Raw genomic sequence first — 27,830 nt, forward strand, 5'->3', positions numbered from 1 at the left:
TTAAAGAAAAACATAAAAGCAAATAATGAAAGTTTGACATAGTTTTTCTCTATTGAAAAGGGCCTGCGTGAGGTCAGTGAAAGCAACTCCCATCCACACAGCTGTGGTGGCGGAGGGATACCACTGGCTGCATCCGCGTAACGCTGCACCTACAACTGGAAAGGAAGGATAGAAAAAGAAAATAGAGATAGCACAGACTTGTACAAAATGTATTTAAATAGAAAAACATGTTAAACTCCGAGCCAAAGTATGAAATGAAACTAAACATGTGTAAAATCGCTGGATAAAGCCACCTCACAGCGGAGGGTTTCGTATTACACCCAGCTTTTCAGTTTGAGCCCATTGTGTGGCAGGATGGGAAGAGAGGAGGATACGCACTACTTCCCGTCGCGCAATCACATTGTTCTAGAGTGCTCCACGATCAGGGCCATCTTTGGTCGTCCTCGCCGGTGACAGTGTGGACAGTTTATTCCATTGGTCATCAATGCCTAACGATTCATAAATAATACTCAACTTTAAACAAGCCGTTTGACGCACTCTTGCAGAGAAAAGGGAGCTAGATCCCCGGTTTTTGTGAACTGTTCATTCTTTCCTTCAATACCCTTTATTTCTCAAGGCAAAAAGAGGGCGAGACGGGAGAGGCGGTGATACAACATGGATGAGGAATATGATGTGATCGTTTTGGGCACCGGACTCACAGTAAGTAGTCAAACATCATTTGCTTTTACGCTAAATCGTCCCAACTTCCATATGATTGCTTTGAGTCATTTATCCTCTTGTCTATCCGAGCGCAGAAGTGAAAGTCTCCTGCATCCCAGGCTTAATGACATTAGGAAATTACAATATGATAAATGTAATTGAATGTTCTTTGACATGCATGTGTAGGAAAAGATGAAACACGGCCTCCAGGGGTTATTTTATTGTTCTCGTAGCAGCAGGATCAGGGTAGTGTTACACCCAGCAGCATCTTTTAGGCGTAACCCCACAGTGTCATGGTCCTCTTTGCATAGACAGGCCTCCATCCTGACGCAGGCCTGAGCACGGGTTTATGAAATGACAGAGCATACCCACGCCTCAATTTCATTTACTCCTCACTCCCAATGCGACAGATACATTTAAAAGTAATATTAATCTGGGTTCCGTGAAAGTCGACATTTTCCTAGTTGTATAACAGGTATCAAATATCCTATTGAATTCATGGTCTTTTATATTTTATGATGTGATTATATAATGCTGGTGTTCTTCTTAAGAATATACATTAGTATTACTAATCAAATGATAATAAGTATTATGATGACAGTAGATACGTGGGTGAAACTATAAAACCGCGCATGCGCAGTACGTTAATGATGTCCTCCCTGCAGCCTTCTGTCATAACCTCTTCAATAAACCTATTGCCTTATCACAGACCCCACCCTTATTGTTTTTTGTTGTATTGTTATATATGTTTATGTAGCATTGCTAGAGGAGCCTGGGATTTAAGCTTTGTATTGCGTTATCCACACTGTAGCTATTCTGCATAGCCTTGAATATCTATTTTCATTTTAATTCAATGTAATTAATTATAACATTTTGTTCCATACAGGAATGCATTCTGTCCGGGATCATGTCCGTGAACGGGAAAAAGGTCCTGCACATGGACAGGAACCCCTACTATGGAGGCGAGAGCTCCTCCATCACCCCTCTGGAGGAGGTAAAGAAAAAAACACCCCCAGGGATCCATAAAAGCAAATCAATATATTTGATATCCCTCAGTACATCTCAGTTTACTCCCCGTGCCATTGTGCACCAGCTGCTGTTTTTATTGTCTTCATGTGCTCACCGTCTAATCCTCTTGTGAGGCTTTACATTATGCAGCTTCACAGGATGTTGTTCATGTTTCTCTTTACTGTCGATCCTCCACAGCTGTACAAGCGCTTCAGTCTTCCAGAGAGCCCGCCCGAGTCCATGGGCCGAGGAAGGGACTGGAACGTAGACCTCATCCCCAAATTCCTCATGGCCAACGGTCAGTCCCGCATCACTGGTTTTAGACACAAAGGAATGAATATATCACCATAAAACTCACTCACCATGAACTGGGGAGACAGATGGACAATTAATACATTTTGACAGGAGTTAATGAAGGTGTATAAACCGAAATCGTCATTTCCTGTCGTTTTTAATTGTTACATCTATGGTTGTGTTTTTTTTAAATAACATTTTTATAGCACTTTTCATACACAAATTACATTAAGTACTGTTCAAACCCAAAAACAATAAAAGATAACTAAATAAAGTAAACTATACAAGCCCACCCACCCTTTTAGGTAATACTCAGAGTAACACATCATTCATTATGAAAAACTCTTAATACCAACTGATCACAAAAAACACAAGACTGAATAAAACAAGAAGAAAATAAGAAAATATAATTCAATGAAAAGACACATTTGAAAAGGTGGGTCCTTGAGTTGGCTCTTAATTGTATCAACAATTTATGATGTCTTTATACAATAGTAATGCTGCCGTCACTATTATCATCTTAGTGATATTATTTTCTGTCTTATTCTAAAATTGGAAAATATAACATTATTTAGGCCGAGGCTTCAAATAGGGTCAGTGGGTTTTCTGACTCCGGCATCTTTTCTTCGGTTTTTATTAAATTGTGCAAATAAACCAAAACTGAACTGTTTATACTTATACCTATCAAATATACATTTAAAGTAAGCCTCCAGACTATCTATATGTGACGTTTCAGTCTCTGTCTTGATGCTTAAAAGGCATTTTGTATTGATGTAAAGTGTGTGTGTGTGTGTGTGTTTGCAGGTCAGCTGGTGAAGATGCTGCTTTACACAGAAGTGACACGGTACCTGGACTTCAAAGTGGTGGAGGGCAGCTTCGTGTACAAAGGAGGAAAGATCTACAAGGTGCCGTCGACCGAGACCGAGGCATTAGCTTCAAGTAAGCCGCCCAAAAATGTCTCAAATATCAGGAGTATGATACTTAAATGATCATGTATTCAAAATAAAAGCTTCTGTATGAATTTGCAGATCTGATGGGAATGTTTGAGAAGCGGAGGTTCAGGAAGTTCTTAGTCTTTGTGGCCAACTTTGATGAGAACGATCCCAAAACCTTTGAGGGCGTGGACCCCAAAACCACCGACATGAGGGAAGTCTACAAGAAGTTCGACCTCGGCCAGGATGTGATCGACTTCACCGGCCACGCCCTGGCCCTCTACAGGACGGACGAGTGAGAACAAAAGCCTTATGTCATTATCTCATCACATCAGAAATCCTTTAATGCTACCACAGCCGGAACGTTTACTTCACTGCAGCACAGGGGACAGTGCCGATGGAAGGCAAATCAAACGGGCAGATTAATAATATAAAATCAAATAAAGATTAAATAAGTAGTAGCATTATAAGAGTTGGTTAACATAGAAGAAGTTGTGAACCAGCAGCCAGTAATAACATTATTAAATTGCAAAAGTACATTTTATTTCACAACAGTTGCTTCATTTCACAGCTGCTTTTGTTATTTTTAACATGAAATAACTAAAGAAAATATGTTGTAATGAGGGTTTTTTTTCAAATGTATATGTAGTAAATGACTGCCTGATATCAAATATGAAGAATCTATTTTTAAATTAACCTGCAAACAACGATTACAATGAAAAATCAAGCTCACCTTTGTTGCGTTTAGTGAAGCATAATCTGCTTGGACATCCGTTAATATAACTCAAATACCAAGTTCTGTTTGTCATTAAACTGATAGTAATAATTGTAATAGAAAAAATTAAATAATATATAAATATTTTTAAAATATAATAATAATACAATAAAATATAATTATAATACTGGTACTGGTACCACTAATAATAATACAAATAATAGTAATACATAATCAATAGAAATATAATTATATACCATGAAACCTGCAAAAACATTTTTTACAATACTGTAAGATGAGTTTTCTGGCTGTGAATATTATATTAACACAATCATATATCTCTCATTATTCTAGTTTGATCCGTATTAATCCTCTTCTGTTTCTTCCTCAGCTATCTTGATGTTCCCTGTTTGGAGACGATCAACCGCATCAAGCTGTACAGCGAGTCGCTGGCTCGATATGGGAAGAGCCCCTACCTCTACCCCCTGTACGGCCTGGGAGAGCTGCCGCAGGGATTCGCCAGGTAACTTTTATCATTTACTTTTCATCCATAGTTCTTGATTAGCTTTAATGATACATATCCCATCATCCACGATTCAACCGGTTTTAAACACTTTGTAGATTGAGTGCAATCTACGGAGGCACCTACATGCTGAACAAACCAGTGGAGGAGATAGTGATGGAAGACGGCCATGTTGTTGGAGTGAAGTCTGAGGGAGAGGTACGCTGATTTATTATTCTGCAAATGTCATTACTTTTCTCTGGGCTCTATGAAGGGATAACAAGTAAGTAAGTCCTTAAAAATGCTACTACTATGTAATTTTACTTAAGTAAGATTTTGAATGCCGGACTTTGACTTCGAACAGAGTATTTGTAACAATTCAGTATTTCTACTTTTACTTAAAGAGGCCCTATTATGCTTTTTGGGGTTTTCCGTTTCCCCTATTTTGTGCATGTAAATGGTTTGCAAAGGCTAACATCCGAAATGTCTCTACAGAGTTTCTCTCCCACACTTTTTGATCATTAAAGCATGTAAACATGTCACAGTAGAGGCATAACATGCAAAAAAGGGCCTCTTTAAGTAACACATCAAAGTACTTCTTCCACCACTGTTAATAAAGATTAAAGTCTTATCTAATCTAATCTTATTTATCTTCTTTCCTGCTGCAGGTGGCTCGTTGTAAGCAGCTGATCTGCGACCCTAGCTACATCCCGGATCGCGTCCGCAAGGCGGGTCAGGTGATCCGTGTGATCTGCGTCCTCAGCCACCCGATCAAAAACACTAACGACGCCAACTCCTGCCAGATCATCATTCCTCAGAACCAGGTTAACCGCAACTCAGGTGAGGATCGTCGTTTAGTTCTTAGGAATTGGAGCAGGAAGATCAATAACAAAGATGGCCGTTCTGCTGAATGTAATTGATTAGATTGTAAGCCCTGGAGGAAATAAAGGAGCGCTCTTATGAGGAGAAATTAAGCAATGCTTGTCTCTAAATGTTACCCTTTAAGTGACTCATATCCTCCATAGTGTACAATACATAGTTCTATTTTATTTACTCTTTAAAAGCACATATAATCAATGTTCTGGTATTAACAACGGATCTCTTGACTACTTGTGAAATGGGTCCCTGGTTCTCAAACCCAGCGACTCTGCAGTTCCTCTCCGCTCTACGGAGATTTATTTTATCTATCGGATCACTGTTTGACTTTCTGACCAACAACTTTTCTTAGTATTTTATGCGAGAGGCATGAATTAGCTTGTTTCCTTACGCAGCCAGCTCTTTTCAGGAAAACATATTTTTGAAGCTCCCTGAGCAGCACCACGAAAAGTTAGTATAGCTTTTAATGTAGTAGCAAAGAGCCAGACAGAGCTAAAAGGGTGTTAGAAATATCATCAGGTGCTCAAAAACCAGTGGTGGAAAAGGTACTTAGATATTGTACTTAATTTAAAGTATCAATACTAAAGTGAATAAACACTGTTACAAGTAATAGTCCTGCGTTCGAGGAGTACAATTACAAAAGTATTGGCATTAAAATAAACCTTTAGTACCAACATTTTTGTCAATTCTCCAGACATCTACGTGTGCATGATCTCCTACGCTCACAACGTGGCGGCCCAGGGGAAGTACATCGCCATCATCAGCACCACAGTGGAGACCGAAGAGCCCGAGGCGGAGATCGAGCCGGCGCTGGAGCTGCTGGAGCCCATCGACCAGAAGTCAGCATCTTAACAGCTTCTGATGACAAAGAGTTTTATACAAATATTTAAGTATGCTTGTGAAAATACTCATTAATGTTTTGTTTTAACAGGTTTGTGGCTATTAGTGACCTGTATGAGCCCACAGATGATGGCACTGAGAGCCAGGTAAGACCTTTCTTCCAGAAAACTATAAAAAAGCTTTTGCTGAGAAAATGGAAACGATATGCTCATGGCTAATGCGCGGGTGTAACTCAACAACAACTATTGTATGGATTACAAAGGAATATAATACGGACAATCATGGTCCCATGATGAGGAACCCTACTGACTTAGATTATCCACAGACTTTTTAACTAGTGCCATCAGCAGGTCATATCTGTTTCCCAGATGATGAATCTATCACAAGTTAGACACTTTTAGTTTTGAGGGAAATAAAAAAAAGAAGAAGTTTTGAGTGAAATATGTGTCACTATTAAATGCCATGGATTTTGCTGCAGATATTCAAGGTCCTAACAAGGTACATTTGAAATGAGTTTTCATTCTCACCCGCCTCAGCTTTGTGTTAGCATGCTAACAGGCTGAAGAAATTGGGTGACCATGTGAAACAGGCTAGCACTGTCGCTAACATTGCACTGATGTGACTGTTGTTGGTCACTCCTGTGTGTTTCACAGACACCCTCCACAGTAATGATTATAACAATAATAATAGTAGTTTAATACAGTGATGTCAGGATTATGACAGATATTTTATCTTACCAACCCCACTCACGTCCCTGTTCTAGTGATGTTTCCCAGTGCGCCTCACAGAGTCGCTGGTGTCGCTGCAGATTCTCAGTCTGTTGTTTTATCTCTCCCAGGTCTTCGCCTCGAGCTCCTACGATGCCACCACTCACTTCGAGACCACCTGTAACGACATCAAGGACATCTACAAACGCATGACCGGCAGCGACTTTGACTTTGAGAACATGAAGCGCAAACAGAACGACGTGTTTGGGGAGGATGAGCAGTGAGCAGTAGAGAGGCTTCAGAGAGAGGGCGGGGCCTGGGAGAGGAGGCGGGGCTTAAAAGAGGCAAAAGATGAGGCAGAGGGTCCGTTAGAGGGCCTTGAAAAACCATCAGTGGGGGAGAGGGTGTGTTTCTGGCCTCAGCTGTTTGCCTCCTCTCCCTTATGTCCCTCTCTCTCTTGACACGCTCACACACACACACACACCCGCACATACACACACACGCTGTTCAAATACTCACACTCCTTATCTCTGTCACTGTAAAGCAGGGTTGATATGGTCTTTCTTTCCATTGTAGAATTTACAGTATAACCATGTCTTAAATATTATCATTAGAGGTGAATTTATTACTTGTCGTCGGCGATCTTCAGAGCATTTTCATTCTTTCTGTAACGTCTTTCTCCTCGTATCAGAGGTCGTCGGGTGGTTGGAAGATTGACGGCATTGAGAAGTCTGACATGAGAGACCTGTAACGGCTTATAGTGTAGAATCCAGTTGACATGCATGCATCTTTTACACACAGTAGTATTTTACATAGACGACACTGCGGTATGAAGGCTGGGCCATTCCACGCATTGCTCCTGTCAACCCTGCTTTCACTTTTCTCTCACTTGGTCTTTTACCCGTCAAAAAAATCTGTTGGTCAGACAGTTGGTCAATGTGATGAAAAATGACATGGGCTGTCTGTCAGCTGATAGTGCTCACTTTGCAATGCTGTTGTGTTCCCTGTGCTAGCAAGCAAGCTAACTCGTGGCTATTAACCGTCACCCCGAAAAAACAAAAAAAACAACTGTTCCTTTGTTTATCTCTGTTGTGTAATGTCAATTTGAATAGTTTACTTTCTAACATTTTTAAATTATTGAAGAGTTTTTATTTCTCTATATATTTGGTGCACATTTCACTGGCTGAAGTTATGAAGTTTACAGATCTGAGGTTGAATCCGTGGTCTTAAAGTAAAAAAAAAAAAAAAGGGAATGTCAGGAGCAAAAGAGGCTGGAAGAGGCTTTCTCCGAAGTATTCTGGGAGATCTGGAATGAGTGAGGAAAACAAATTGCGGAGATTGTTGAGATGCGAGGAAGTGTGAAGGACAAGAATGTGTGCGGGGAATGATTTGGATTTTGGAGGTTTCACTTTTAGGTGAAGAGGGTGAAGACTGAAACTTCGGCTGATAGTGAAAGCACCAGAGTGTGTTCGGTTGTTTCAACCCTTGTGTGTGTCCTTTAGGTAAGTCACTTCTCCAGGGACTAAACATCCTATGACAAATTGTAGTAGTTAAATAGAGGGAACGGCTGGAGACTCCCGTAACTTTAAAAGACTTTGTAGCAAAGGTGAGAAGCCACAGTTGCAGGTGCTGCCCCACGAGAACGAACCAAGATCCTTTTATTGGTTGTAGCCTTAATTTTTGGGTCTTAATAGAATATTTAGACCCTTTTCAAATATGACTGCTTTGTTTTTAACTAACCGTTAGTGGCAGGTCGCTCTAGTGCCAAAAATGGTGTTGCTGTTATTGGCAAAGGATGCTGACAAAGTGCAGTTTGTTGTTGTGTGTTGCTCCGCAGATCTGACTGAATCCTATAGAAGGGATGTTCTCTCAGCTGCGTCTGTACACCTGAGCGGAGGCAGTTCCTCATATCTCACGTACAGTTAGATCTGTGGCTTGTTACACAACACAAACAGACGAGACGCCCTGATCGTTTTTATTTAAAAAAGCAGTTCCATCTCACTTTATCCAACACTTAGCAACTCTAAACATAGTTATCTCGCTGTTTGGGGTGTTGGCGTGTCTTATTGTTATGCTCTATTTATTTACATTTCACTGACGTATTGTGGAAAAGGTGTACGCCGAATATGCTATGCTAATTTTGTTCTGATGATAAAAACGGAAAAGTGATGCACACCGAAATTCCTTGTTTTTGTTTGTTTGTTATTTGCTGTGTTATGTTTACCTTAGTCAGTGATCATTCCAGTGCTGCCTCATGATTATAATAATAAACAGGTTATGATGGGAGGATAACAGCAGCAGCCATCAGTTCAAACCTGTACAGCTGTGTTTCAACATTGTGTGTGGTCTTCATCCTGGATACTGGAATAATGTTTACTCTTCGATATATCCGAAGCCCTCCCTTCCGTTCCCCTTCCTCAGCATCAGATACTGTCTTTTTTATTTATTGAAAACAAAAGCCTCATGTGTGGTCGTACTGTTTTAATTTCCATCCAGTTTGGCCTTTTTTGGAAACCACTATTGACAATATCCCTTGAAAAATTGACAAGAGATACAAATAGTTAAGGCTGAGTAGTAGAAACACTTACTGTCCTTGTTTGATCACTAGTATGTGAGCATTGCCTAATGTCTTGTGTAACAAATACAAATGAATTAAACTATGAATGAAATTATAGAAAAATAAAACGCACATGGCAAACCTGGAAAGACCCTGATACTGTTGTGTGTTTCTTTCTTTGTGTTATGAGGTTATCTATACATATAATAATATTTTATATACACTCTAAAAAATACAACTTACAGATACAGTTTTAATAATTACAAGAATCTGGCTTTGCCTTATAATGAATCCTCGATGTAATATAATCTGATAAATATCTGAAGTGAGTTGGTGTGTGACACATTTGGAGACATTTTGTGGTTGCATGCGAACAGGAGTCTCTGTCATAGACATGCATCCAAACTCCCTGATGGAGAACAACAGCACGCTTCAGTCCTTATACATCTATTGAACCATACTTCCTCATTACTCCTTCATTTCCTCTTTCACCGCTATTATATTCTCTGTGACCCGAGACGAGCATCAGAGAAGGCGGAGAAGAAGACTCGGCTAGAATTACACATGCTCCACCACGTAGCTCTCGTATGGATGACCCAGGAGTCTCTCTACCTCTGCTTTGGGCACCACCCAACACATGCCCGTGTGGCGTTTGCGCACCGTGTCTTTCAGCGTCTTGTCCTGCAAGGTGACCGGCATGTGCTCCGCTCCCCACCTCAGGACCCCCCGCGCTGACACCGCCTCGTTGGGAGCTTCCTCCTGAGCATCCTGCAGCGCTGAGACTCTCATGTCAGCGTGCTGGAACTGGCCTGTTGGAGGATATAGGACAGAGGTGGTGGGAAGTTACTGAGTGCATTTATTCAACAATTTCAAGATGCAAGGCTTGTATTGTCATGTGTGCATAGCTACAGTGTAGTTATGACAATGAACATCTTAGGTCACAGGCTCCTCCAACAGTGCAACAACAATAAAACAGATACTAGTGCAAGTAAATAAAATAGAAATAGTGCAGAATAGTCTATACAAGTAATTGGAATATTGATATATATAAGTTACAACCAGATACATGTGCTAACCCTAACCCTATTGAACTGAAGTTTAAAACAGACTTGTAAAAGAAAGTTGAAACAAATTAGTACACATTATCATAGCATAACTTAGATTTGTATTTACTACCGCATTAATCAGCACATGGCACATTTATCTTGTACTCCTTTAGAGGACACTTGATCCCTATTTCGGGAAAAACTGTAGTACTTAATGCTATTACTACTAGTATGTAATTGTATATAAAGCAGTTCAAATGAGCTTCACCTCAACTAGCTACAACAATACAATCTACTGATGCATCATTACAAACAATCAAGTCACATAATAATACATCAGTCTCAGGGTAGACTCTTCTGCAGAATGAGTACTTTTAGTTTGGAAACTTTGGGTCCTTTTGGCTGTATCTGTAGTTTTACTTAAGTAGATGGTAAGGACTTTAACTTGTACATGGCTGTATTTCTATTTTAAGTTCTGTATTCTAGATGTCAGTGAGCTTGTATGTAGTACCCAGCAGGCCTTGGGTTGCAGCGGACAGCCCTCGTCCATCCCTGATGTAGAAGCCCAGGTGAGCCATCTGCAGGTAGCTGGGGTGTTTGTACTGGTGGAACAGAACCAGGAAGCGGACGTCCCGGTCCAGCTCGATCCAGCAACTCCGGTGGTCGTCCACGGTGACCGTCACCCCCTGCCGCGTCACCGATCCCTGCTGATTGATGGGGAGATGGTCCCGCCCCTCACCTTCCACCACTACAGCGTCCAACGAGAGGGTGATCATGATGTCCTCGGAGAGCCTGGTGGCGGAGGAAATGGTGATCCGGTCGAAGTAGGTCCGGGTCCGATCCTCCACCCCGTGCTTAGAGGGAGCTCCCATGAGGTGGCCGTCCACAATTATCCCTTGAGGATGAGGAGCACACACACTTAAAAATGTATTACTAACGTGGTAGTAACAATGGCTGAAGTATTTACCTAATTTCACCTTGAATTCTTAAAGAAATCAATGTTTTTCTCACATTCTTGCCTGGTGAAGGAACATCAAGATATGGAGATAAGTCCTAATGAATTGAAGTAAATGGGTGTACTGCATTTCACAAAAAGAAAGACTATATTAAAACATCCATTTACAAGCTCTCGTATACCTTCTGGAGTGTCTTCCATGTGTTGTTTACCTAGTCTGATGCTCACTACTTCCCGCACACATGCATACACTTCAGATGTTCACTATAGAGTAACGAAGAATGAACCATGAAACCAGTTGCATCCGAAATGCAAAAATGCATGTGTTTGGGAAGTAATGAGCTTTTGTCTGGATAAGTGGTACCGTACCAGTTGTGTTGTAGTTTGTTAACCATTTTTCGGTTGTTATACGCAGCCCCAATTGATTTGAATTCATCAAGACCTTTTAGAATAGTTTTTCGCCATGGAGGCATACAATAAAACCAATATTAATATATAGAAAATGCCTATAAAACATGTATATCTTTACACTTAAATGAGGGATTTTATTTCCAAGCGTACCTCTCTCTGGGTCCTCTAACAGTCTGAGAACGTCATTGGCTCGGCCGTCGACAGTGAAACACAAATTCTGATGCAGCTTAGGCAGCTGGACTACAAAATGAGGATCTCCATCAACTATAAGACACAACATTTAACATTAATACAACATGAGTACAGAAAATATTTTAAATAATTTGACGGTGTAATATAATTAAAAACGAATCTTGACCTGATGAGGAGAAGACGCGAATGATGGATGGAGAACTATCTAAAAGCACAAGAGATTAAACTCACTGACAGTCCTCCACAATGAAAGCAGTGTCTCCACAATAAGTGACATATTATTTAAGACGTGCAGCTGTGCGTAACAGCCAGCTCTTACCAAACGATTCTGTGTCTGCAGTATCATCCCCTAGAAATAAGTCAGACGTTTTATTTATAAGACTTTAGAAAGCAACTACAGAATTAAATCGACTCTTATGACAATTTAAAACTTACAGGCATCATAATTGAGATCGTAGTCCACGTCATAGGTCGCATCAAAGTCTGAGAAATGGAGGGTTTGAGTTTAGGACACGCTGTGATGCTCATTTTTTGATTTTGGCAGTATAATAATTATGAATACATTAAGAATGAAGTGTGATACTCACCTTTCACAAGGTCAATATCTACAGGAGATAGAACGACATATTTACTTCCACTGTTGGCTGATTATTATGGTATATCCTAATGAAACAGCTGTATCTAATTACATTTGATTATCAGATTTTTTTTCAGATAAATGTGAATAATAGTTTAGAAAAAAACATATAATTCAGTGTTACCTTTCCTCTGAATGAAAGTAGAGACATCTGGTGGAGAGAAGAAGAACATTCAATGGGGAAAACATGAATAGTCTGCACACTAAGAGGACATATTCTGCTCATGTTCAGGTTCATATCAGTATTTAGTGTCTCTACATGTCTCCATGCTTTAATGTTCAAAAAGCTCTTTATTTCTCTCATACTGCCTGTTCTGCAGCACCTCTTTTCACCCTCTGTCTGAAACCAGAGCCCAGTCTGCTCTGATTGGTTAGCTGGCCGGCTCTGTTGTGATTGGTCAACCGCTTAGAGATGTCCCGACCCTTAGCCTATCACGTACAATGTGTTGGTGCGCTAGCCAATAGAAGCTTGAGTGTTACATAGTGATGTCACTATGTTCCTGATCTAAACAAAGGAGTCCAGTGGAGGAGTTTCAGGCACTGGGGGGAGTGTAGCCTTTGCTTTCACAAAAACCAAAATAACACTGCAGGAAAGGTGTTTCATATTCAATCATACTCCATCATATTCAATGTAAATACTGCTATCTTTTACTATATATTTTTATATATTTGTTTATGTTATTATAGTTTCTTCAAGTAGCTTTCTACCTGTGTTTTTACATTTTTGTTTTATTTTGATGTATGCTCCACAACACAAAGTCAAATTCCTCGTATGTGCTAACCTACCTGGCAATACACTTGTTTCTGATTCTGATTCTTTAATATTTAGCTTGTACTGTAACTTGATTTATGACTGTGCATAATTTTGAATTACCCAGAAGCCCTGCTGCCTCCCACAAACGTGGCCCTTCTGTTACACCAGGCATGGGAGCGAAGGTGGCCGACACAAAGGTGGCGATGCTCAGCTCGGTGTCGCTGTGGTCGTCCACGCTGGGCGCCGGCACCGGGGTGGGGGAGGTGAGCAGAGAGGATGCCTCGGGCGGGGGGGTGGTGATGTCAGGCACAGGTGGAGCAGAGGTGGAGCTGTTCTCCGCCTCTAGGGAGGGAACGGTCACTCTGACAGGAGGCAGGGTCGTTCTCACTGTACTGGGCTGTGGGGTAAGGGGTTTCCCAGGCAGGAGAGCAGGGTCGGTTCGGACTGAGCTGGGTGGAGGCGTGGTGCTGGTGGTGAACACTGTGGTGGTTGTGGGGGTTGTTTTCACCACATTTGGATAAGGAGTGGAGACCTTTCCGGGTGCAGGGGGTGCCGCTGTTTTTAAAGCATTCAGCAGGGAGGTGTGTGTCTTACCACCAGGAAGAGGAGAGGCCGTTTTGGATTCATTTTGGGAAGGGGTTGGCTTTTTCCCAGAGATTGGAGCAGGGGTAGTTTTCACAGAGGTGGGACTTGATGTGGTTGTGGCTTTCTTTGATGGTGAAACTCCTACTTTTGCAGTGGAAGTTGGTAGAAGGACTTTTTTTGTTTGCTTTTGAGGTGGCTGAGGAGGGTTTGGTTTTGTTTTAGGCTTTGTGTTAGAACTGAGCTTCTTCACAGCTAATATTCTGATGGCGGCAGTAGTAGTCGCTCTCGTGGTTGGAGTCGTCGCTGTGGTTGTAGACGCTGCGGTGGTGGGTTTTACCGTGGTTGGAGTTTCTTCATCTGCATCGGGCTTAACCACAACTAAAGAAGTGACCGGTGTTACAAAGTTATATTTCAGGGAAAGGTTTGTGGCCTTGTCTGCCAGTATCCTCTGAGTTGCAGGGTCAGTTGCGCTCAGTTTTGCCAGCAGCAGCTCTTTGATGGTGAAATACGCCCAGAGGCGGTGCACGAAGGTGGAGATTCCTTCCGAGCCTGCAGAGCACTCGACTGAATCTGCACTCCCCTTGCCTTTTGCGTGGGAAATCAACACCTCGTTTTCCAACTTGATGCGTTGTTTTGAATCAGTGGCGGACATTGACACCTTAAAATCCTTCAGCCCTGGTTTCACCCTCCCAGCCACCACCAGCTCTGAGCCTTGGAAGTAGTTTGGGAACATGGAGCGGGTGATGTCAAACGCCTGATCGTCCAGATACGACAGCTGGATGTCTGATAGCAGAGGACTCGCCACTTCATCGTAGAAACCCTTGAGCTGCAGGGCTGCGTCGGCGTCCTCGTAAACCATCCTCGCCACGCCGCGGTTATCCAGAGCGAGGCGTTTCAGGAGGAGGAAGTCTGCGTCGTCTCCAAAGGCGAGGCCGAACAGAGACGAGGAGCCCAGAGCTTTCTTGGCGTTGCTGAGGATGGTGTCGCCGGTCGTTACTCCGATGGTTGCCTCTCCATCAGTGAGGAAGATAACCAGAGGGACACGTCGGGATGAGAGGTGGCTGGAGGAGGAGGAGGATGAAGGGTTGACCAGCTGGGCAGCGGAGAGCAGAGCTGCGTTGATGTTCGTCCCTGATAGAGAAAAAAAGTAATAATAATATTTTTTTGTATTAAAGGCACCTTGTAAAACCCAAGGAAACCAGACAAAGGATAAAAGTAACACATCAAAAAATAAAATACAGAAAGAAAAAGCAGGCATGGATGTGGGAAAGGAAGTAGCCTTGATGAAATAAACTGGGAGACCAAATTGAGTAGGCTGAAGGATTAGTGTTAAAAGAAGAAAACACGAAGAAAAGTTGGACACAATTATCACTTAAGACTTCATCTCACATCCTTCTGCAATAATCCTCTTCACAAAGTCTTTGGCGTCTCGTACGTTCTGCCGAGTCGCCCGAACTGTCCGTCCTTTCTTCCAGGTGTGAACTTTGTCTGAGAAGGTGATGATGTTGAAGTGGTCTCCCTCTCTCAGGTCCCCGAGAATAGTGCTCATGGCCTGCTTCGTCTACTGACAGAAATACTTTGAATTATTGACAGAAATCCTGCAAATATGTTTTTTATCAAGCAACAGTCTTTATCACAGAACTGTATTGATTGATCGATTTTTTGGATGATTGAAAAAAGACTGCAGTCATTACATACATTGAAAATCACAGAGGATTAAAACTCAGCTATGCAAAAAGGATTATTTCTATTGAGGAAAAGACAAGAAGTACAAACAACATAATTGACAATGAAATACAAAGCAGCAGGGAAGCGATGTGAGCATGCTCTTGTATTCTTGGTCATAAAAAGTTACGGTGTGGATGAGACTGTCAACTTTACCTGTTTTATCTTAGTGCCTATCATTGAGCCACTGACATCAATGACAAAAATAACATCCTTAGGAACCACAGGAAGTCCTCTGGGTGCAAAGTAATGCACAAAATACCCATCATACACCTGAGAGAGGGTGACAATACACAATTCATTGGGGAGAAAACCACTTTAACTGTCACTAAAAACACATTTATATATTTTGAAAAGCAAGAACATTCTTTAAAAAGGCAGAAATAAAAAGACGCTCCTGACCTGGACTTCACCCATGAGGTCTCTGAGCTCCACGTCATACTGGAGGATGAAGTCTGCGTTGAGGCCGTTGGACGAGATGCTGTTCTGCTGCTGTATAGTGGGACTGTAGCGGACACGAGCACAGTTTGTGTTCTGCTCAACATGAGTGGAGGCCGGGGCTTCTGCATCGCCTGATGGTAAGGAGTGCATGGTTTAATCCATGAAGAAGTAATCCAAAATGTTTAAATAAAGATCTACATCAAAGAGGACACACGCCTGTAGACATGCGCGTAGAAGAAGACCAGGGGTCAACCATTTGGAACATAATGCTCCCACACTTCAGTCTAATCTAATAACAACGTTTCAGTACACAGACCTTTCTCAGGTTATTTTAAATGGATTATATATTATTTGTGCAAAAACCTGATTGGTCTGGGTATGGAGACCTTAATATTAAATTACCCCTTCTGACTGTCAGTGAAGAAGACAGCGAGTGGGAGTCTTTAAATCTCTATAAGCAAATAATTCCACCAGAAATAGTTTGACATTCTACGAAATCTGGTTATTTGCTTTGTTGCAGAGTAAGTTGAGAACACAGACACCACCCAAGTCTGTAGGATCAATATGAAACTACAGCCAGAAGAAAGTTATCCTAGACTGGAAACAGATATGGCTGGATAAAGGTAAGATCAATTGCTTATCAGAACCGCTAAGGCACTCGTAACTTTATATCTTGGTTGTACCCAAATTAAAAGCATGAAAGAATAACTAGCAGTGGTTTTATATGGGATTATAGGGGAGAAAAAACATCCTGGGGTTTCCTGGCTACCTAACAGTAACAACAATATATTGTTTCTTGGCAGAGCCAGGCTAGCTGTTTCCATTTGTTTCCTGTTATTATGCTAAGCTAAGCTAAACAGCTCAATTTTCTCATTAACCACTAAGAAAATAAGCGTATTCCCCAAAAAGATAAACTATTCCCTTAAATTCAGATTTTGATTGACAAATATAATTCATGATATCATTGATTCAACCAGGAAGTCTATTGAGATTGTTTCTTCTGCACTTGCTTTAAACAAGTGATGGTTGGTACCAGGTGGTGTGTACTTTACATCAGTCTAAGAGCATTGAAGGGCTCTTCTCTAAAAGTTGCTAATCCAAATTAACCATCTAAAATACATCAAAACAGGTAATAACTCATCATATTTGACCTTGAGCGGTGTTGGAGAGCAGTCGGCTCGTCCTGAGAGGAAAGGCTTTGAGGAAACTGATGCCTGTCCTCTCCGTTATACTGACGTCTAACGAGAGGTTCTGCACAGGCTGACCCGGCCTCAGACCCAGACTGAGCTCATAGCGGCCGAGGCGTCGAGGCAGCAGCTCCTCGTAGGTCAGGGAGAAGGAAACCCGAGCTCCAGACGGCACGCTCACCGCCACGCGGAACTTCTCAATCTCTCGCTCTCTGAAACATAGCAAAAAAAGTCAAGGGAAAACTCACAATATTGGATTGGATGTCAGTGTCCTCTTTAAAAACAGTCTACATTATAAGTAAAAACTTTAAGCACTGAATGTAAGAAAGGTGGTCTTGGTGGGCTCATACAAGTGTCCTTTATTTAAGTAAAAGTACTAGTAGCCAACCATACTATAAAAACACTTCACTACAAAGTACTGAATTCATAATCTAACATAACTAAAAGTACTATCAGCAAATTGTACTTCAATAATCGAAAGTTAATGTCAGTGTTTTACTTTGGATGTTTTTAGATTAATATTACTGCTTCATAGGCGTACAGTATGTTGCATTTTAGTGCTGTAGATGTTGATGAACTCCTTTATATATTGTTGGATAGTTAAATGCATCATATTCTAAACGATTCTTTTATTCTTGCAAGTATCTCACAAAAGACAACTTTTTATAAGATTCACAGACATAATTTGTAACTGTAGAAGATGCATTACTTAACTGATCAGTGTGAGGAAGTTAAAGAACACATTCTGGTACTGACTTGGTAGCAACGAGCCCGGCTGTTTTCCCTTGCTTCTTAGCAGCATCGTAAATGTTCCTGGCAGCAGCTCTCTCCGTCACCTGGCCCACATACACCTTGCCATTGGAGGTGCTAATGGGAATAAGAAGAAGAAACAGCTCTCTGTGTGACTCACAGTAGCCGGATTATATTTCAGTCAGAAACACGCCTGGCCTGCATTGAGCTGCTCAGCGTGATTCACTTTATTTTCCACCTTGTATTTCCATTGCCATCACAAAGCTGCTTCACAAACATGTTATAAATGGAGTTCATAACATCTGAATGGGAGGTGTGGGTCGTAAACAGGGCGAGTGCGAAAATAGTAATTTCCCTCTAAAAACAGCATTAATGAAGAGAGATCCTGCAGGCCGGTGACGCTGCTGAGGGAGCGCCGCCGTGTGCAACACCCGGCAAAATCCCAACCAAAACCTCCGCTCAAGTGGCATCCAACCTTTATATATACAGTCTATGCATCCAACTCACACAGTGCACTTCCTAGACTCTCGGTGACCGCGGATGACACGTGACGAGGTGCTAAATTAAGGTCACGTCCTTTGAACAAATATATCCAAAGAGAAAAAACATCAAGGGCTAACTCAAATAAACCCTCAGGCTTGAAGCAAGTCCTGTTTGAGAAACAGAGCAGAATGGCAAGAGTGGAAAATGGAGGCGCTTGTATTTATATGTGTGGCTGGTTAAAGGAGCGGCTGCACATCAGTGAGCGACACACTGAACACAGAGGTCTCAGTTTCACACACAGAAATGCCAAAGAACTAACACATTTGCCACAGCTTTTTTTCTCTCTTTTACCTTTTGGGGTATTTGGTGATGACGAGCCTAAGATGTAGGAGACATTTCTTAACGCTTACGTAAAGGACACCTAAGAAGTAGGAGATATTTCTTAACGCTTACGTAAAGGACACATAAGAAGTAGGAGACATTTCTTAACGCTTAAAGGACACCTAAGATGTAGGAGACATTTCTTAACGCTTACGTAAAGGACACCTAAGATGTAGGAGACATTTCTTAACGCTTAAAGGACGCCTAAGATGTAGGAGACATTTCTTAACGCTTACGTAAAGGACACCTAAGAAGTAGGAGACATTTCTTAACGCTTAAAGGACACCTAAGATGTAGGAGACATTTCTTAAAGCTTACGTAAAGGACACCTAAGAAGTAGGAGACATTTCTTAACGCTTAAAGGACACCTAAGATGTAGGAGACATTTCTTAAAGCTTACGTAAAGGACACCTAAGATGTAGGAGACATTTCTTAACGCTTAAAGGACACCTAAGATGTAGGAGACATTTCTTAACGCTTACGTAAAGGACACCTAAGAAGTAGGAGACATTTCTTAACGCTTAAAGGACACCTAAGATGTAGGAGACATTTCTTAACGCTTACGTAAAGGACACCTAAGAAGTAGGAGACATTTCTTAACGCTTAAAGGACACCTAAGATATAGGAGACATTTCTTAATGCTTACGTAAAGGACACCTAAGATGTAGGAGACATTTCTTAACGCTTAAAGGACGCCTAAGATGTAGGAGACATTTCTTAACGCTTAAAGGACACCTAAGATGTAGGAGACATTTCTTAACGCTTACGTAAAGGACACCTAAGATGTAGGAGACATTTCTTAACGCTTCATTCCTTTAGATAATCACAATCATTCAAAAATCACTACATTTCAAGATAGATGGTTTGACTTCAGATAAAAAATAATAATAATGTTAACAAAAGCTGTCAGACCAAAGGAGTGGAGTCAAAACACTAAACAGTATTCGTCTAAGATGTAGTAGATATATAATGTTTTATAAAATGTAAATAAGTACAATAGATTTGCCACAGCTTGTTTTTTTCACGCTTTTGGCCTATTTTGTTGCTTTTATTTATGTCTTAATGCTGTATCCATAATGTATAAATGTATCTGTTGATTGTGTATATAGGTATATACATATTTTCATACATATTTCTATATATATTTGTATTGTTTTATATTCGGGATAGTGGGAAACGGTATTTTGATCTCTCTGTCTGTACACACAAACTGAAAGATTGACAATAAAGTTTGACTATTTGTTGATGTGCAGACGGCCGTACAGAGAGTGAAAATGTCTAAGAGAAAGACAGAAGTGAAGGATTATGGTGTTAAAAAACCTGTATGAGCTCCAGAATCACACATACATAAAAAACCTCCATGTAGGCACGTATATGTACAGTACATGTGTGTGTGTGTGTGTGTGTGTGTGTGTGTGTGTGTGTGTGTGTGTGTGTGTGTGTGTGTGTGTGTGTGTGTGTGTGTGTGTGTGTGTGTGTGTGTGTGTGTGTGTGTGTGTGTGTGTGTGTGTGTGTGTGTGTGTGTGTGTATCTAAACTGGCAGTGTGCCTCAGTAAACTGTGCAGGGGAGAAAAGTAGGGACTGGGTAAACTCCTGTCATTTTCTCTATTAACTTTCTGACTTGCGTTTACAAAGCCCTGTATTCATCTGCCTCAGGTTGAGCCCCCCCCCCCCCCCCCCCCTGACCTGCTTCCGCTCCCAAATCCAGCTCCAGGTTTGGTGTTTGGCCTGCAATGTTGACTTATTTGTTTTGTTTATATTTAGCAATTCCTTGAAGGAGAGCGTCTTGAATAACACTCTTCGTAATCAAATTATGCATCTCTCCTCCGGACTTCGATTCAAGTCCATCCATCTTCTCCCGCTTATCCGTGGTCGGGTTGCGGGGGTAGCAGTTCCAGCAGAGAGCCCCAAACGTTCCTTTCCCTGGCGACATCAACCAGCTCTGACTGGGGGATCCCAAGGCGCTCCCAGGCCAGCGAAGAGATATAATCCCTCCACCTGGTCCTAGGTCTACCCCTTGGTCTCTTCCCAGCTGGACGTGCCTGGAACACCTCCCTAGGGAGGCGCCCAGGTGGCATCCTAACTAGGTGCCCGAACCACCTCAACTGGCTCCTTTCGACGCAAAGGACGAGCGGTTCAACTCCGAGTCCCTCCCGGATGACTGAACTTCTCACCTTATCCCTAAGGGAGACACCAGCCACCCTGCGGAGAAAACCCATCTCGGCCGCTCGTTCTTTCGGTCGATTCAAGTTCCTTACATAATTCCTCTGAAGTTTCTGGATTCAGCCCAATTATGAGAACTTTTATTTATTTCAATCTTTTCAACATATGGCAGGTAAATATTATAATTTCCCTGCCAACTTCAATACTTAAAGGGGCCCTATCATGCTCATTTTCAGGTTCATATTTATTTAGTGCCTATACTGTGACATGTTGCTTTAATGTTCAAAAACCTCTTTATTTTCCTCATACTGTCTGTGCTGCAGCACCTCTTTTCACCCTCTGTCTGAAACCAGAGCCTACTCTGCTCTGATTGGTTAGCTGTCCAGTTCTGTTGTGATTGGTCACTCACTTAGAGATTGCCTGCCCCTAGGCTACTTGGAAAGGTCCCAGTTCACCTCCTGCCCTGCCGTGGTGCCCTTGAGCAAGGCACCGGACAACCCCCTTCCCCCCCCCCAATCCCATTGCTCCCCGGGCGCTGTACAATAGCTGCCCACTGCTCCTAGTACTAGACTCCTAGGATGGGTTAAATGCAGAGGCCACATTTCACTGTGTGTGCTGTGTGCTCTGCATGTGTGACCATTAAGGGTTTCATCCCTCCCCATTCTGTTATCTATCTATTCTATCAGCCAATAGAAGCGCAACTGTTAGGTTGTGATGTCACTTGTGTCTGACTGTAGTAAACAAAGGAGTCTAATGGAGGCATTTCAGGCAGGAGGGTTTGTTAGAGAACTCTCTCTTGAGGGAGCTTTGGGATTTCAGACTTTGGAGACCATTTACATGAACAAAAACCTATATAACACACTACAGGAATGGGAAAACCCCCCAAAAGCATAATAATTGTAAAATAAAAAATCTTTAATATTGAAAACAGTCCCTATATGTTGTGAGGAATCATCATCAAAAACACAGTAAATGTGACGATGAGTGGAAGCATTTCCTGACTTTCATAGAGATTAGAAATAAAGGAAGTAGGGATAGAACAGAGAAACAGTGACTTACATGGTGAAGTTGGAGATGAAGGCAGAGGAGGGCAGGTCCACCTCGAAGGCCGCCTCCTTGGTGACGGGCAGCTGGTTCCACACTGAGCTCTGCACTGTGGTCACAGCGTATCTGGACACCACTGTACACCTCACATGGTAGTCTGTCACCTTCAGCTATAGCATCACAAATATATGTATAACAAAGGGTTTGGAGGAGAAAGCACTTAAGTTAAGGAGAAATTAAATCTGAGGTACAAAGGACAGGTATTGTGAAGCTTACATGAGGCAAATAGAAACATTCAGCTAATCGAATGTACCATAGGAAGTTGATGCATTTCATCTGCTTTTTTCCACATTATATAAGCCTGACAATAACCACAACACAGACTGTGAGGTGGCAACGTCGCAAATACGTGATAGATCCCCGGGGTTTTCAAAACTATGCAGATCTTTGATTTACTCAATGAAAGTTAGGTTTCTCAGTGAATGTTCTGCATTAATCCTGAACACATATAACATCAGCTTTTCAGATTCCTCTTGTGTGTTTCTCAAAGTTTAAGTAGGGACGAGACACATGCACTGAACATAAGGAAGGTGTATGGCCCTGGTGGGCTGATAGTAGTGTCCCTAAGATGTATCCTTTACTTAGGTGAAAGTACTAGTACCATATTGGGAAAAAACTTCACTCCACGTAAAAGGGCTGAACTCAAACACTTATAGTTAAAGTAACAAAGGTTTAAGTAGTGAGTGTGAAGTAAAATGGTTCCTGCCAGGGTTTTACTCTATGTTTTTGGAATAATATTAATCAGCTGCGTTTTACTGCTATAGATATTTAAGGTTTTGCCTAATTGTAACTCTTGTAGTGTTGGTACATTTAATCTACAGCAATTCATCACATCTGATACGTTCATTTTATGTTTGTAGCACCGCTTTTTTGTTGGACTCAAGTATCTAAAAAAAGACAACTTTTCTAGAGATTTTCAGAAATTAGCCCTGTGTTTGAAGATTGATGGTTTTCACTTCAGGGAAACGTATCATTAAACTGTTATCTGAAAAGTAACAGCTGTCAGACTAGTTAGTGTAGGGTCGTCAAAAAACTATATTTGTCTATGGCATGTAGTCGAGCAAAATATAGAGTAGCATAACATTGAAATAAGTACAGTACTTGAGTAAATCATGACAAGGGCTACATCCACATTTACTCACAACCAATCAGGTGTGACTATAACAGACAATGATGGAGGCTTAATTAAACCTCACCTATTATACAAAAATCCACTTTTTCATGTCATCAACATGTGTCCCCTCTGTGTAAAGAGACTCAGGAAAAAAAATGCTCTCTCTTTTTGTCCTGATCCATTTATATAAAAACCTGTCTCAAAATGAGCTGATCAGATTTTGGCTACTTTATGATGTCATAACGATTTTTTTGGCTTGAGTAACCATTAGCCAATCGAGAATCTGCGAGGGGGACCCAAGTTCCCATCGGCGAAAACACGTGGGTTTGCTGTCCTGGCTCCAGGATGGTGGAATGAGCTCCCCATTGACATCAGGACAGCAAATAGCTTGCACATCTTCCGGCGCAAACTGAAAACTCATCTCTTTCGACTCCACTTCGAGCGATAGAACTATTAACGAAGCACTTTTATACTAATAAAGGACTGGCTTATCTAAAGCCAGTTGAGCAGCACTTGAAATGTTTGGCTCTATGAAACCTGATGTACTTATATGATTCTGTTTTCTTCAAGGTTGTGTCTTCCTGGTCGAATGTACTTATTGTAAGTCGCTTTGGATAAAAGCGTCAGCTAAATGCAATGTAATGTAATGTAATCAGCACTTTTGAAACAGGGCTGAAACAGAGGGGATTATGGGATGCTGAAATGATCTGTCTGGTGTTTCAGCCAAACACATCAAAGACATGTTTTTTTTATATATCTGAGACCTATAATATATTGATGAAAAAGAGTATAATGGACCTTTGCACCCTACCCAGCCAAACCAAAATGAAAAACAAATCATAAACTTGTTTCTCTGTTGACTCCGGTAACGCTGGCGCCTGCTGCAAACTGAAGTGAGTCTGGTTAGAAGCCACATGACTGCAGGATGAGGCGGCAGAGCCACATCAGCGCAGCGGGGGTTTGAGCTATACTGAACTGAATTACTGTATGTGTTCTGGGGATTGCTTCACAGTTAACGCCGAAGCAAACAGAGGGGAAACCTCAGAGGAGCTCCTGATGATTCCCTGAGAGAGGAGGGGGTGCTTTCTGTCTGTGAAGCTGGTTCTGCAAGTCACTTTGTATCAGAGGTGGAGAGTAGGTACTTCACTCAAGGATTGTATTTCTTGAGAACATTATTGAGGTTTTCCCATTTCACAGCATGCTTTTTTATACTTCTACTCAACTACATCTCAAAAGAAAATGCTATACATTTGACTCCGCTGCATTTAATTGATAGTTGTATTGCTTACTCATCAAATTACGATTTAAGATTACAAAATGTGTTACAACAGTTTAAAAACGCAATGTGTTAAAGATTTAGATATCTTTGAGTTGTTGATTGTGACTTTCTCCCCTCTATAACTGTTTAGATTACAAATAGTTCAAATTATCCAATACTGTCGATTAAAAATAATAATCTGTGAAGCAGAAGTTAGTTGTTATGTTCTTCTTTTTGTACACACTCATACTGTATAGCTAGTAAATGTTTAGTAACAGTGACATTGTAACTCATGTTGTAGTATGAGGAGCTTAAACAGTGGCGGTTCTAGACCAATTTGACTGGGGGGCCACTGGGGGGCCAGTTATTTTCTGAGGGGGGCACAATAAATGCAGGACGAAAAAGAGAACTAGACAGTATGAAGTAATTGCGCATAAGAAAACAATGCAATACAGTTATTGGTATTTGTTTCAGTACACTTATTTATTTCAGATAGATCTTATAGTTATTACTGTTAGCTTCAGCTTAAGTTATAGTGCAATGTTTGCACGAACACCATATTTATATAAAAATAAAGGCAATGAACAGTTACATCTCTACTTTACATAAGGGTGTCTGCCCAATCTCACATTACAGAAACAAAATCGTGCGGTTTTTGGCAAACCGAGTACCAGAAAATATACATTTAAAAAAATAAAAAAATATGTTTTCATTGTTAGGGGGGCCACAGGGGGGTCAGAGGTCAGTGTTAGGAAGGCACTGGCCCCCCCTAGAACCGCCCCTGAGCTTAAATATTGCACTTACAGGCATTACAATGACTACAACAAAACAAGAATGTAAATAAGTCCTGTAACTTTCTTGTGTTATTCTTGATGTTCTTTTAACTGTCCCTTGGTGTTGAAACCAATTAGGTTTTTTTTTTTTCAACCCTCCTATTGTCTTCGTTTCCCCCCCTTACTTTGGTGAGTCGGGGTCAAATTTGACCGGTTCTGTTTCAACTGCTATTACATTAACACAAAAACCATTAATCATCACCAAATTTCATTTAACACCCTTTCAAACTGTAAATATTGTATCAGACTACTGGTATACATGAAGAACTGCAGTTAATATACAAAGAATAGACACTGAACATGTATTGCGTGTGCCAGGTGCGATCCATGTGGGGGGAGGGGCACATAAGAGCGGGAAATGTGTCAAATTGTTGTGTGTGTGTTTGTGTGTGTTTGTGCCAGGTGTAATTCACATGGGGGGATTGGGCACATAAGGGGGGAACACATGTATGTGTGTGTGTTTTATCTGATCCGGATGGTTACTAATTCCTTTTCTTTATGGTGGCCATTTTTGACCGGGAATACCATGGGTTTTACAAAGTTGACAAAATCATCCAAAATTCAATGAAAGTGGTGATCAGCAATTGTATGTTCAAATGTCTACTGTGAAGGATATCATGAAGCCTTAATGCAATTGAATGTAAAACAAAAAGTTATGATTGATGAAAGTAGTAAATCGGTCAGATTTGACCCGAAGACAACAGGAGGGTTCAATGAATTGTCAAATAAACTAAATATTTGTTATGGTATTTTACACGTCTTATGACAGTAACTGCACAAACATAGTCCAACTATCACATCCCTTTCCTCTTGTGAAAAGCAACATTTAAAGTTGGGTTGATACTTACCACTGATTTTGTTGGTTTGCTTTGACGTCTTATTCTCTGAAAAACACGCAAGGCAGAAAGTCAATCACGTGCGTTCATGTGTAGTATTGTAAAATGTTATTTTAAGATCAAGCCCAATAAGTATATAATGAACTTCATTGGTTGCAGAAAAGGAGGTACCCTTTTTGAAGTAATCTCCACACTCTTCCTATGTGAGGGTTGGGTCAAGATTTTGTGTCAAAATACTCTGAATCAAAGCCATTCATGAATGGAGGGGAAGTGGAACTGGAAATAAATGCGTTCACTGTACACAGGCCAGCGAGGGCTCAGAGGCTAATTCTGCACACAAGTCATTGCTGTGTCAATACATTACCACATAGCCTGGACATTGCTGGGACTTTAACATAAACAAGTAAGGTAAAGAGTGGAACCCCTTTATGGGGAAACATAGAAATCATATATTTAATATACAAAAAATAAGAGTATATTGTATATCTTGACTCATTGAGTTTGTTCTGGCTGTATTAGAGCTGGAAATACTCACTTTAGTAGTCACCAATAGTTTAAATAATATCCTGGCAATTATTAGAGTATAGCAATTTTTTTAATACAAAATAAAGTACTATATTATTGCTATACTTTCCTCCTGTGTTCATTCAACCTGGTTTATCAGAAGAGTGTGTTTCAGAAAGAAGCCATTAACAACTTTTGAGACAAAACTGACAGAAAAAAGGTAATTAAGGAGAGGAAAATAGAACAATATACCTGTAAAAGAACATCTGCTCCAAGTTTAGCTTCATATTCCCTTGATAATCCCTCTTGCAGATACAGAGTGAAGAACACCAGCATGCAGGAAATCCTTAAATTCATCATGTCCAGAATAAATCAGGTTCCAGTCCTCCAAGATGCAGTGAACTCACGGTGTCCGCGGGACTGAGGCAGCGTGTGCAGCAGGACGCTGTGCACATACCTCACATTTTATACAGAAAGATATTTTCTGCAAGGGGCAGTCTCTCTCCCCTCCCTCACCTCGGATTATTTTAAACGGCTCCCCTGCAGTGATAGATGAAATATGTTCTGATAAACATCCGTCACGTGTGGGGATAAAAAAGGGAAAAGAAAATCTCCAAAAAGGTGTGAAGTTCAGTCAGAAAGTTGTCCCGCTGTGTGTGAGGAGAGCAGCTCCCAGCTTGAGTGTGTGCATACTGGAAGTTTCACGTCCTGCTGCCACTGAGGTGCACCAGATATGAGGGATTATTAACCCCTGCTCTGCTATTTTGGGAAATTAGCCCACTACCAAAACACCTCCCCCTCTGAGTTTTATTCCTTACATTAGTCCCAAATGTGAGTTTCCTATTCCCCCAGAGCGCTTTCACAAAGACCCATTATCTGCCGAGTGGAACAGTTCATTGGTCTGTTGTGAAATCAGTTTGTTAAATGTAGTTTTGGCTTCTCTGTGGGAGGATTAAAAACATAAGAGAGCTGCCAAAACAACACCAACAGGACTCGTAAAGTGGAGTTAGTTTCTGAAAAACAACTTAAAAACAAGTCTTAGTTTATTTTTGTATTTTGTGCCACTACTGGGACATGTCTCCATGCTTAAATGTTCAAAAAGCTCTTTATTTTGATCATACTGCCTGTGCTACCCTCCGTCTGAAACCAGAGACCAGTCTGCTCTGATTGGTTAGCTCTGTTGTGATTGGTCAACCACTTAGAGATCTCTCGACCCTTAGCCTATCACGTATGTGAGGGAACTTTGGGATTTAAGCCTTTGCAGGCCATTAACATGCACACAAACCTAAACAACACACTACAGGAAAGGGAAAACCAGAAAAAGCATAATATGGTGCAGCC

At 41.2% G+C, this 27,830-nt stretch overlaps 2 protein-coding genes across 2 annotated transcripts; one reads left to right on the plus strand and one right to left on the minus strand.

The window, feature by feature from the left end:
• Nucleotides 1-379: 379 nt before the first annotated feature.
• gdi1 (GDP dissociation inhibitor 1) lies at nt 380-9,282 on the plus strand. The gene is made up of 11 exons (XM_034202521.1): nt 380-699; nt 1,586-1,693; nt 1,906-2,005; nt 2,806-2,940; nt 3,030-3,228; nt 4,040-4,171; nt 4,270-4,369; nt 4,819-4,990; nt 5,721-5,865; nt 5,958-6,012; nt 6,705-9,282. The coding sequence occupies exons 1-11, from the start codon at nt 655-657 to the stop codon at nt 6,855-6,857; spliced, it is 1,344 nt and encodes a 447-aa protein (XP_034058412.1). The 5' UTR covers nt 380-654; the 3' UTR covers nt 6,858-9,282.
• Nucleotides 8,246-27,206, minus strand: itih6 (inter-alpha-trypsin inhibitor heavy chain family member 6). Its single transcript, XM_034202520.1, has 17 exons — nt 26,742-27,206; nt 25,998-26,033; nt 21,900-22,054; nt 17,820-17,930; nt 17,028-17,275; nt 15,838-16,007; nt 15,592-15,708; nt 15,100-15,271; nt 13,246-14,841; nt 12,496-12,522; nt 12,322-12,339; nt 12,170-12,217; nt 12,054-12,083; nt 11,901-11,939; nt 11,693-11,806; nt 10,688-11,071; nt 8,246-9,939 (listed from the first exon to the last, which is right to left on the minus strand). The coding sequence occupies exons 1-17, from the start codon at nt 26,847-26,849 to the stop codon at nt 9,689-9,691; spliced, it is 3,624 nt and encodes a 1,207-aa protein (XP_034058411.1). The 5' UTR covers nt 26,850-27,206; the 3' UTR covers nt 8,246-9,688.
• Between the last annotated feature and the right edge of the window lie 624 nt (nt 27,207-27,830).

Source organism: Gymnodraco acuticeps, unplaced genomic scaffold (genome assembly GCF_902827175.1).
Source record: "Gymnodraco acuticeps unplaced genomic scaffold, fGymAcu1.1, whole genome shotgun sequence".
NCBI lineage: Eukaryota > Metazoa > Chordata > Actinopteri > Perciformes > Bathydraconidae > Gymnodraco > Gymnodraco acuticeps.

Excerpts from the sequence above, each read along its gene's own strand:
- gdi1 (XM_034202521.1), top strand. The coding sequence starts at position 655 with ATGGATGAGGAATATGATGTGATCGTTTTGGGCACCGGACTCACA. Across the intron at positions 1,694-1,905 it reads CCATCACCCCTCTGGAGGAG|CTGTACAAGCGCTTCAGTCT; the intron begins GTAAAGAAAAAA and ends GATCCTCCACAG. Across the intron at positions 2,006-2,805 it reads CAAATTCCTCATGGCCAACG|GTCAGCTGGTGAAGATGCTG; the intron begins GTCAGTCCCGCA and ends GTGTGTTTGCAG.
- itih6 (XM_034202520.1), bottom strand. The coding sequence starts at position 26,849 with ATGATGAATTTAAGGATTTCCTGCATGCTGGTGTTCTTCACTCTGTAT. Across the intron at positions 16,008-17,027 it reads GCTCTCCAACACCGCTCAAG|GCGATGCAGAAGCCCCGGCC; the intron begins GTCAAATATGAT and ends CCTTACCATCAG. Across the intron at positions 11,807-11,900 it reads TCGCGTCTTCTCCTCATCAG|TTGATGGAGATCCTCATTTT; the intron begins GTCAAGATTCGT and ends TGTGTCTTATAG.